The following is a 12118-nucleotide window of genomic DNA, read 5'->3' as shown; positions in this document are numbered from 1 at the left end:
CTGCATGTATGCGGATACGTGCAGTGAGAAAAGAGTAGAGGTGTCAGTGCATTCTTCTCAAGTGCTTCAAGACTTGATATGATTAGCGTGACTGTGTGTGTGTGTGTGTGTGTGTGTGTGTGTGTGTGTGTGTGTGTGCGCGTGCCTAGCTTATGAAACCATGAGTGACAGAGAAGTCTGTGAATGTGTGTGTGTGTGTGTGTACGCTGGAGTGGCATGAGCGTGAAGCTGCCTAATCTTAAAGGTGCCATAGAGAGGTTGAATGGGGTATTAATTCTTGTTCTGTGGTGTGATATGTAACCCCACAAAAAATGGTTGGGTCTGTATGGCTCAGAAGTTTCCTAAAAGGCTCTCTGAAACCGCTATGTTACCATGTTGGGTTTAGAATGCGTCGTTTGATCCTATTGGGGTCGTTTCTGACCTTATCTGGCAACCTCATTATTTATGCAAGTGCATGAGTTGACGGCGATCGGTTACCGGTGTTTATTTGGCAACCACATTTAACTACTACTCGGTGATTGGCTGCCCTCACTGTCACTAAAAAGAAAGTACTCCCACTTTCTCGGCTAACTGTCGCCGGCGCTAAGTGTGACTGCTACTGTCAATTGACAACATTCCATATCATACAACAACATTCGTAAGATAAGATACCAAGTAGCCAATGCCCATTCGCGGATCCAGCCGTATATGCAGTGGCGGGGGGGGGGGGCCGTCGGGACAACCGGGAGTTTTCCCGGTGGCCTGGCCCCTTGGTATAGCCTGCCTGGCTGGCGAGATTCCTTCCCCCTCAAGCCAGGCCAGGCCAGCTAGCGACAGACAGCGCAGATAAAACAAAAGTCTCAATTCTATCAAGGCCATTCATTCAATCAATCTGCTCAGTCAGTGCTACTGCTACAGTCTCCAGTTTGTGTAGCGCGAGCGAGCGACACGAGCGAGCTGCACTCACTCGGCTCGCTCACATAATCGCCCCCTCCCGAAATATGTCGAAGGGACGTGTGTGAAAGGGGTGGGTTCAGTGTATGTGAGTGGGGGGGGGCACTGACTGAACTGTGACGTAACACTTCAGCCAAAAGCGCATTTGTCCATTTTCCCGCGGCGTTTCAAAAAAGGGGAGATACTTCGGACAGAGGTTATGACACTGCCTCACACTTCGCGTGTATTCCCCACAACTGGGGGACGTTGAATAAACACCAAAAACACGAAAACTTTGATTTTCATTCTCGGTGACCTTTAACATGAATGATTTTGATAGTAAACACTGCTTCATAGTGCCTGGATTATGTTTATTGCATGATTCAACTGAAATGGTCTATCAATAAAATGTAAGCTATTCTGTATTTTAATAGTAGGGGATCATGTGAAAACTCTCAGCGTACAAGTCCAGCTCAGTACATGAAGCATTTCATCATAAATTGATCACGGCAGTGTTACTGAGTGGAAGACATGAATAATACACTATTTGTCACAATTCTGGTATAAAACAACGAGAACAAAGCAGAAACTCACACATAAATAATGCAAGCTACCAGGAGTCTCACAGCTGCAGCAAGGAATTCTTCTGATCATGCTGAACAAAAAGAGAAACAACTCAAATTTGCTTTGTGATTTTCTTAATTCAGCCACAAGACCAGATAATTAAATACACAATGTTTGTGATGTTGCTATATGTAGCTTTTCTTATTCATATATCACTGATGTGAAGTTTGAAGTTGAGCTACTTTTGGGGTTACATATTAAGCATGCATGAAGAATTCAGACGTGTGACCAGCAGATGCATGAGGGTGCAGTGAGTTGAAGAGAGAGAGGGACTTGGGGCTTTTTAGCAGCCCGCTGTGACTCCACAGTAAAAGCCTGAATGGAGCTTCTGTGCAGGCGACGCCCCAGCCCCTTCTCTCTGTCTTTCTCCTTGGCAGTCACTTCTCCTTTGGTGAAAATTGGGAAGGAGAGAGTGAGACCCAAAGAACGAGACAGAATGTGGGATATTAGGAAGAGGGGAGAAGAGCATCGGTAAAAATGGAACGGGAAAAAGGAAAATAGTGAGCAGAAAGACAGTGGAGAAGAAATGCACACTGTTGTCCTTTACTGGTGTAAATATTTGTTGTTCTGTTTGTCAGGGTAGCATTTACTGGGATGGGATGACTTCTGGTCCTTAAGTGGAATACTGATGAGACCATGGTGGGTACTAGGGAGCATGGGAGCAGTGTGGATGTGTTTCTGTGTGTTGTCTGTACACTCATAGAAGAGCAGATGAATTGAAGGATGCAGAAGAGCTGAAGGATGAGAGATCTGAGTTGGGACATGTGCCGAGAGCAGCTGCAGGTTGTCCCACAGCAGTACCCACCCTAGCTCTTTTTTCAATTTCCCAGAAGTCACTCGGGCTGACTGCCCCAAGGGCCAGCCTCCTGCCACGTACAAGGCAGCAGACTAACAAACAGCAGACTAATCAGGGGGGCAAGACCTCCTTTCGGCTCCAGCTGACTGAATGACCTAGTTCAACTTTGTTCTGCAGAAATATAGTGTGTGTGTGTGTGTGTGTGTGTGTGTGTGTGTGTGTGTGTGTGTGTGTGTGTGTGTGTGTGCGTGTGTAACCCTGACTAATCTAGAACTGTTTGCCAGTCCAGCCCATGAGTATTCTATAATATTCTGCAGCTAACTGTGGTCCAAACTGTCACATGTCCTCAGACCCAGGGCACATGCCGAAGCAACTCACTTACCATGTATTAAAGCAATAATTAATAGACTGGTAAGTTGTGCATTGCTGACATTTTTTGATCCTCTGTAATGCACACATACAAGAATGTGCATAGCTACTCATACAAGAATGTAAATAGTTACCTCAGTTACTCAGGCATGAAGATTGCAGCCAGAAAGCTAGGCCTAATGGGAATTATCAGCATGGTAGACACAAGTCTTTGGTATTCTGTTAAAGGTCATTGAACGAATGTCAACCGTGTCACACATTCATGGAGCACATCGACTCCCCATCAGGATTAGTTGCAAGGAGCAACCAATTCCATTAGCATGTTCAAGGCTGTTCCTTTTTAGACGCTGAATCTGAATATTGGTCTACGAAAGTGTTACTTAACCCAAAACGTCTATTTTGTCTATCAAGTTCTCACATATAGGTGTCTTGAGACACACATTTTTCTGTCTTCTTTATGACTCCAGAATGCAAAGATACTACACAATAGCCACATAGCTTGAAGCTAATGGTAATGAATGGCTAACAATGGTAATATGTTCCAAACATCAATATACAAACTCTTAAAGGTATTTGTCCATTCATACTTATCAAGCCATAATGTCATTAATCCACAAAAATTGAAGCTAGAAATAGCTGGCTGACTCTTTCTGCATTCTCCAGTCACCAAGAAGGGATGCAGGGGAAAATACATCTTTGTTTCTTAAAAGGTAAAATACACCTTCTGGGTGAAGTATAACTTTGAAAGCAGCACAGCTAATAGATTGGTAGGTTTGCTCATGAATACTGTCACTTCATGCTCCGCTAGGTATTTCCCAATGGGCCACCCCGTGTCAGTGCATCTCTACTTCCAGTCAGACCAGTTCCAGGGCTACCTTGTCAAGCACCATGCCACCAATCTGGCAACAAGCAAGCTGGAGACAATGGAGACCTGGGTGGCACCTAAGAAGAGCTTCAAGCTAACCAGTCCTCCCAGCAGCACCTTCAGCAGGCTGCAGTTTGCAGAGGTGAGTCAGCATATGATCAGCACACAGCTCCCGGTCAGGTGAGATAAACTGTGGGACTATCACCTATGGTGATTTTATATTCATTGCAATGGTGACCTTGCCAAAACTCATAACATTAAATCTCCATGCATTTGCCTGTAATGACCCTGTAAAAATGTAAATTGATTGAATTCATCCATGTTCACAGAGATGAGCACTTCATGTGCCATTTATTTGTTGTTTCCTAATAGAACGTATTCTCACCTTCACACCGGAATGCCTCCCGTGATTGACTTGTTACGTTCATCTGTGTGCTTGTTCAGGACGCAGCAGCCCAGCTCTGGTGTGACAGTCACTCACTGTCTTTGTACAAACGCTCTAAATTAACCGAGTGAATATAAACTGACCTTTTCCTCTGGTTTGTCCTACGCAGCTCTGCAAGCAGCCGGGAAGCATTTAAAATGTCATCAAATTTGTGAATTAAATTGTTTGGTCACTTTGTGCCCTTGAGATTTTAACCTGGACACACCCTGACTTTGTTTAACCTTTTCCAGTAAGGCTAAAGCAGTGTGTGTGTGTGTGTGTGTGTGTGTGTGTGTGTGTGTGTGTGTGTGTGTGTGTGTGTGTGTGTGTGCGTGTGCGTGTGCCTAGCTTATGAAACCCTGAGTGACAGAGAAGTGATGTGAGCTCTGACTTTTTATCTGGATGCTCAGCCTGAGAAAGCATTCAGTGTCTGGTGCTATGCGGTGGCTGTCAGTCAGTCTGTTTGTCTATCTGACATTCATAACGAAAGCAGAAAGAGCTTAAATAAGATAGTGCGGCGTTCCAGCAACTGTACCTCACTGCTTTTTGTCAATGTAGAGCCATTACACACAGAAGCTATACATTGGAGTTTGCTAGATAAACCATATGCTTGATTTAACAATGTGTTCCCTGTCCTCCTTCAGATAAAAAGGAGACAGATATCTCTTTCATTTCATGGTGCCGCCCCCAGCTGTCTTTATAGGAGTTTTTATAGCCTGTACAGTTAAAATTAGTACATCACCTCATGTTGAATTTGACATTGAGAGGTATTACCCTGTGTTACATAAATCCTATACAGTAGAACAGCTCTAGTGCTTTCTCTGCCTCAATGCACATATATACCCATGATGAAGATTTTGTTGAACATGCTAAAGTCTCCAATACAACAAATACAAGTGTAACTTCATCCTTCATCCTTTTCTCAATTTAAGATTTAGATGAGACAATTGATACTGCTCTGATTTCTGCAAAGAAAGCATGACATGACTGTAAGCAGATAGGAATATAGTATGAATACTATAAACAAGACAAAAGAATGAGGATTATTCAAAAATTCAAACTTTCCCTTTAAGGGTAGGAGAATTGATTTAAATCTCAATATTAAAGGAAAATTTTCTGTTAACAGTATATACATTCAAAATGAGCAACAGATACGAAAACATATCAAATAAAATTGTCACAACTCAATTCAGCAGCAGAAGGGCACCAAAGATAAAGACAAAATAAAACACAATACTTGCTCACTAGTCTGCCTTGTTTATTATCATTCATTGACATTGATTATGTGTTCAGTGGAAGACCTCAGCAGCAGAGGGTTTGTTGCATCAATGCACCAGTGAACAACAATACAATTTTGTTTGGATGTGATATTAGAATAATCTTTTTTATACATATTTTGAAGCGTGAAGGTCCAATATGCAGCTGATTTCAACACACTTCACACCTCACACTCCAAATCAGAAGGGGGCAGCATATTAACAGAATGCTGTGGCATCCACCTGCATTGTAAGAAACAATGAAATGCTAATTACCTTTGCATGAGGGGTGGGTTAAACTCTCAGTTTACTGGTTGATTTGTTTTCCATCAGTCACCAATCTTCATCAAAAGCTTTTGTGTGGAAAAATACAAGAACGAGACTCGCATTGCTTCAGTAAGGAACATGCTTGGGCTCATGTACCATCTAAGTTTCCCTGCCACCAGGTGAAGAGCGTTAGAGAGAGCTCTTTGGTACAGTCACAGCTCCTTTGTGCTACAGTGACACACTGTCACCTCTTGAAAAAAAGAAAATGGTGTCAAAAAATAAAAACAGACCAACACTAGCTTGTTCAGAGAGAAATTAGCCCACTACAAATGATGATGGCTAAAACGACAGAGATGTTTGTAAAACTGGAAATAAGACAATTGACAACTGGGGAAATTTGCTGTTGCCGGGTTTTTTTTTAAATAATGAGATTGATTTGAGCAGGTCCAAGGCGGTCTGGAGCAAAGCATGTGTATCAATAGCTGACAGTCATTGCTTTGCTCCTATCAAACATAGTCCTTTCCCTTAAGTCACAAAATGTCCTATTCTCCATCTTGACCTCCTTTCTCTATCTTTTCTTCCTCATCTTTCACTCCACATTGTGTCTTTACCAGCAAGCATCCATCCATTTTATCCCTGGTGCCGCACTAGTGTAAAGGTAGCCCTGGGGGATCTTCTGGTGCTGCCGAGAACACCTGTGTTTGATTACATCCATAGAGCAGTGCCACTAATAAGGCTCCGAATGGAGCCCTGAGGGGCATTTTTGCCCTGTGGTTTTAAATAGGGCCAGATGTCGAGTGGGACTGTCCACACTGCCCCTTGATCAAATTGACTTGCCGTATTTAATGGAGATGTCCGACTGTGGGCGCCGGGAAGCTGGTGACACGGAGAAAAGTTCCGCTGCATCACAAGGTGAGGAGGAAGAAATGGAACAGCACAGGTTTTTAAGATGGGAGCATTTTATGTTTTCTATTAAGTCAGGTAAGAACTTGAACAAGGCAAAATAAGTCATTTGAGTAATGACATATTTCAGTGTTGGTCAGACAGTAGGAGCCATGTCAATATATCATGCAAGTGGCAGAAGACTAAGGTGATAACTGATGGTCTCAATGGTATGAAACAGATATGGGATCAAGTTCCACATGTGCAAGTCATAAATCTCAAGCAACTACTGAGTTGTTTTTTCTTGGGCAAGTCAAGTAAAGTCAATGAACAGGTTAGGTCAAGTCAGTTCAAATACAGTCCTTCTGTCACTTTATTTTCTTTCCATTTTTAACCTATAATCAATTAATATACTGTTTTAAACTGATTCTTTTATCTACATTTAAAACTATGTTTACTTAATTTGCTATTTTGAACTTCTATTTACGCCTTATGAAATAAACAGTCAAGAAATTGAGCTTTTAATTCCAAGTTTAGTCTCAAGACTTTTGTTAGACAAGTCATCAAAACAGTGTAAACAGTGCTCAAGACAAAAAGTAAAAGAACCCAGGTTATGATGAGTTCAACAGATCAGCATTAGTCCCTCAAAAGCACTGCCTTCTAAGTAAAGCTAGAATCAAAAAAAGGTCACAAGGCTTTGACTTGGTGAGTGATTCAGTATTGGTCTTAAGCCAAAGCTTATTGGTTAGAAGGGGACAGGTTGAGTGTGGAGGTCATATAAGCCATAGGCTGATACTGAAATGGGCCAGAAGTTAATCCCTGTTTGACCTACTTTCATACTTACGGTGGCTTCCTTCTTTCACTACCGCCACATATACCTTGAATTTAATCACCGGGAGAGGGACATCTTCATCACAGAGGAGTAATTGCAATATTCAAAGCTTTAAACTTTGTGAATGGATACTTAAAATGTTCCAACAAACTTTGAAACAGAATAGTTACAATGTTGACTAAGAATGGACTTCCTCTACCCAGTAAGTCTCAAGTAAAAATGTATTGAGAAGCATCCATAAGGCAGCTGCAAGGAAAAGTCCAACCAGTCAATGAGTTGCATGTGCACCCTATTAACCTTATTAATCATATGTGGTGAGTCGGTGCACAGAGTTAAAGCCTGAAGCAGGGGAGCTGCCCACTCGTCTGGCCTCAAATGCTGGCTGCTGTAGGAGAAGAACTTCTACTGCAGCACCAGTGGTATATAATTAACGTCAATGTTTGTTGCCAAATAAACTATCAGTAAGTCTTTGGAAGTCGCTCCTACCAACAGCGTGTGATCTGCTATAACTTAAGTCGTCTAGCTGTGACTCTTCAAGTAAGATTCCTCCGATAGTCAGCTTTGAGGAAAATAATGTGCTACAGAAGTACCAGACAGGAGAGGGACGAAAACTAAGGTGCAAGGTGCAGAAAGGGCAGAGGTCAGGGACAAAAGTGAGGTGTCTTTTACAGATGTCTGTGTCTTATTTGTTTCTAATTATGCTGCACATGGCGATCTACAATTCTCCAAGGATGTAATACCTAGTCAGTTCACGTCAGTCATTGATCTTCGAAGGGTGAGGCTGTGTTAATCAGCTACCGATGTGAGGGGGAGGGTTTCCTAACGTCCCCGTCCCTCACATTTCTGCCAACAGTCCGGAAATATTTCACTCTTGGTATGTTTGTGTTGCCTCCCTCTCTATCACCCTGCCTCCCCCCATCAATCTTTGTTGCTCTCATTTTGCATACGATGCACTTCTGCAATCTCTGCAATACAGCATATACACATCATGTCTCTTTAGTTACAGTGTTGCTCGGAAACAAGCTGGACCTACTGTAGAAATGTTAAACATGTAATCATGCAATAATCTTAAAATGGGTCATTTGTTTCGTTGGAATCAGTCTTCTATTGTTGAAGGCTGGCAGTGATTTCATTGTCTCATAATTCATCCATGAAATGTTTTACTTTGGTATCATCTGTTACATTTATGCATTGCAGCTGCATTTGTGGAAGCACTGAAATAACATTTCCTTCCTTGACTGTTTTTTTTTTTCCTGTCAAAAGACTGTGTTTGCTGCGTTTGCATGTAATCAGTATTTCCCTCTAGGGTTTTTCCTGTTATGTCAGGTTCGAGTGATCCCCATTGTAATTTCAGTTTAGGACAATTACAGTTCACACTGTATACTGGTGTTCACGGCCATCCGCTCAGTTATATGTGTTCACAGAGATGCATTTGATCTTCCCTCTAAGGGGACCTGGGTGGGTTCTAGTCACAGTCACACGCCTGCCTCTCTTATTGTTAAAAATATATTCGTGCATAACAAACAATCCTGCTGTCATCGCCTGCATATGTTATATAACACCTCTGTGTGGGGTCAGGCTTGAGTGTGGTGCTGTTTGATGCTGACGAGTATTTCCCATAATACCACAGTGCAGGTAGTGGTTATTTTCATAAATGGTGATGCAGTATATAGTGTGTACTATACACCGCAGCAGGAGCAAATTTCCCCATTGCCTCCTCCCTCTTTTCCTTCCTACCCCATTCTGTCACTCATACTTTTCTTCTTCTATCTCTTCTCCACTGTCAGATTGGCACAGAGTGGGATGCAAAGGAACGTATGTTCCGAAACTTCGGCGGCCTGATGGGCCCCATGGATGAGACGGTAGGCATGCAGAGGTGGGCTAAAGGGCCTAATGTCACGGTCACCGTTGTGTGGATTGACCCGACCAACGTCATCGCAGCCACCTACGACATCCTTATAGATGCCAGCGCAGAGTTCACCCACTACCGGCCACCACTCAACCAGCCTCTGCGGCCTGGCGTGTGGAGTGTTCGCATTCTCCACCACTGGAGTCCTGTGGCAGAGATGCGCTTTCTCGTTGCCCCTTTGGCCTATAACAAGCACCAGCCTATACGAGAAGGTGAGTAAGAGACTTGTATCACCAGTCTTTTCCCTGTTATGAGCTGGATTTGTATTAGCATAACACAAAATTGCTATTGATTGTATTACTTGTACAAATAGCCCTGTTAGATATATATTGCACTTGGGTGCTATTTCTCATCAGCAGATAATCATTCATCTAAACACAAGCAAAGGTGTAGACTTGTTTTGGTGAATTCCTTTCGCAGAGCAGTCTCATATAAAATCTCTTTGGCAATAAATCCTGTGTCACAGACGTGTTGGCGCAACTTTGTGGTCATTTGTGAGGCTGTAATTTGTGGTTCTTGTATCATAAGTCAAAGACCACAAACTTCACAAATCATTTGAGTTGAATCAACAACAGTCTTAGCATATTTCAAGTATTATAGGCCCTACAAAACATATATGTTTTAAGTTGTTGGGAGCGGAGGCCAAAACATGTTACTACTTATAGAGCAGCAGTTTATTTACAGGCTGCTGAAAATGAAAACACAGAGCTTGATAGACTGAGACAAATTCTACATTCAGTTTGCGTTTTCATTATTTTATTTTCAGTTGACGCAGTGACATTTTGCCATCGATCAGCCATGGTAACTGCATCCGCTGTGAACTAACGATCACCCATTTTCCCAAACTTTTGCAGCACATTTACTCAAACATAAAGAGCTTCTCATTCACAGTGCTGCCTGCCCTTTGTAATCAAGCCTTTGGGTTTCTGCAGACCCTGTTGTTTGTCATCAAGTCACCCCTAATAACCCAGCAAGCAGCTCATACATACTAAACAGAGTGTTAAACAACAGCACACTTAGCCCTTCAAAAACAATGGCACAATTAAGTCAATCAGCCAGCATGGAGAAGAGGCAGGACTGCATTGTTCTGATCCAAAAAGAAGCCAGTTTGCTCCGGAAAGTCACATGAGAGCTGAAATGCAGGAGTGAGGATAATCATGTCTCTCTGCGTTAAGTAATCTCCCTGAGCCACTGATGATGATGAGAAAAAACAAATATAGTTCGAGACTTTGTCTAACCCTGAGCCTCAGTGGGACTATGGTGGGTAGAACATTCATTACAGGATGTAAGCGTTCATTCAGATCGTGTTGTTCTTTCCTTTTTGCTTGGCAGTAATTTAAGTTGTTTTTACATTTTTAGTCGTCTTCTGTAAGAATTTTAGCTGGGTTATAAGATAAGCACTGTAAGTAATTTATTAGATCCACTTAGCTTAAAGTGATGTAGTCTTAAATCCTACCTCTGTAAAGGTTACAGCCCTACGTTTTTGTTAAGAGTTGCCTGATTTATTGGTGATTTACTCATGTAAACAGGGTTACTAAATCAAATGTTGGGAAGCATCCCTCTTTATGAAGCTTTGAAATTCAACAGCACCACAAATGGCTCAAGACATAAAATAAGAGTTTCAACAAAACCTGATAACCTTCTTAAAGGTTTTATGGTAGGAGAGATGGAAGACGTACTGCAGGTACTATCAGCTTTTCAAAATGTCAAAAGTGAAATAAGTCATGATAGAGGGATCTGATGCCTCAGCCTCACAAGTTTAGGTATGTGCTGTGTGTACAGGTGAGAACCCACGTATCACTGTTATAAGTTTATTAAGGGGCAGTCATTTGGACGTTCTGCATCTTCATCTGAGTCAACTGAGACAGCACTGGTATGGTTGAAATCTATAAATAGTCTCCTTCCCCAGAGAACAGTGGCTCATTATATCAGTACTATGGCAGCTTTCAATAAAACCACCTTTTTTGTGTTTCACTGGCTATTGCTCCCTTGATTGAGGACTCTCCTATGTCACTTTAACATTAAGACTCCACAAATGCCCTGTAAATATGACTAAGTAGTTAGGAAGCTTTGCTTGTTTACACAGAAGCAAACAACAAGATGTGAATTTATAGTGTCCCAGCTTTCCGCATCAAATGGGCGATGCGTGAACTCCTCAGCAACAGTATTTAGAGTCAGTGGTTCTACTGTTCATTTACCTTTCATACAACTATAATTTGGCCCTGTTACTGGTGGATCAGAAGCACAACTGTCTGTTCCCCTGTTCCTTCTCTGTGTATTGTTATACAAATGACAGGGCATAATAGAGGCATAATATTCCCACCTTGAAAGAACTGCTGGCTCCACCTGTTGGCCCATGAAAGATGGATCTCTAGGGGACAAGACTGTTTAAAAGTTTCATGCCGTCACTGTTAGATGAAGACACAATGTGTTGAAACGTTAGTGCCTGAACAATAATAATAATAATAATAATAATAATAATAATGATAATAATAATAATAATAATAATAATAAGATCACCATGATTCATGTGCTTTTTTTTTGTTTTAACCTTCTCACCAGTTATGTTTAGTAGCATTCTGCTGTTGTGTGTAATCCAGATTGTTGCTTAGTCTTCTAAGGAGTCTTCAAGAAAGAGTCATATGAGGTGGCTTGGGCATCTAGTCAGGATGCCTCCCTGGGGAGGTGTTCAGGGTACGTCCAAACGGTAGGAGGCCTTGGGGAAGACCCAGCACATGTTGGAGAAACTATGTCTCTCAACTGGCCTGGGAACGCCTCTGGATCCCCCACAAGGAGCTGGATGAAATACCCGAAGAGAGGGAAGTCTGGGTTTCTCTGCTTAGACTGCTGTCCCCATGATCCCAGTTAGATGGATGGAGAGTAGAATAGAATAGAATAGAAGAAGCCTTTATTGTCATTGCAGAAAACAAGTACTGCAATGAAATTTTATTATGACTCTCTACAACAATGCCATATAGAAAA

At 42.1% G+C, this 12118-nt stretch overlaps 1 protein-coding gene across 2 annotated transcripts in view; it reads left to right on the top strand.

Annotated features, from left to right (window-relative positions):
* xylt1 (xylosyltransferase I) overlaps window positions 1–12118 on the top strand; it is an 86200-nt gene that overhangs the window by 69826 nt on the left and 4256 nt on the right. Inside the window, exons 9-11 of one of the 2 annotated variants that reach the window (XM_086210804.1) lie at window positions 3510–3708; window positions 9015–9348; window positions 11749–11821. In XM_086210804.1, coding sequence (XP_086066930.1) covers window positions 3510–3708; window positions 9015–9348; window positions 11749–11756 — 541 coding nt within the window. In that variant the 3' untranslated portion in view covers window positions 11757–11821. Of the gene's footprint in view, window positions 1–3509; window positions 3709–9014; window positions 9349–11748; window positions 11822–12118 lie in introns of those variants that run through there. The other variant, XM_086210803.1, reaches the window with a different exon arrangement.

The sequence above is a fragment of the Aulostomus chinensis genome, chromosome 8 (genome assembly GCF_037954235.1).
Source record: "Aulostomus chinensis isolate RoL2024-O1b breed Wild chromosome 8, RoL_Achi_v1.0, whole genome shotgun sequence".
In the NCBI taxonomy this organism is placed as follows: Eukaryota; Metazoa; Chordata; class Actinopteri; order Syngnathiformes; family Aulostomidae; genus Aulostomus; species Aulostomus chinensis.
Note: the sequence above shows the minus strand (reverse complement) of the source record. Positions and strands in the feature narration are given on the sequence as shown.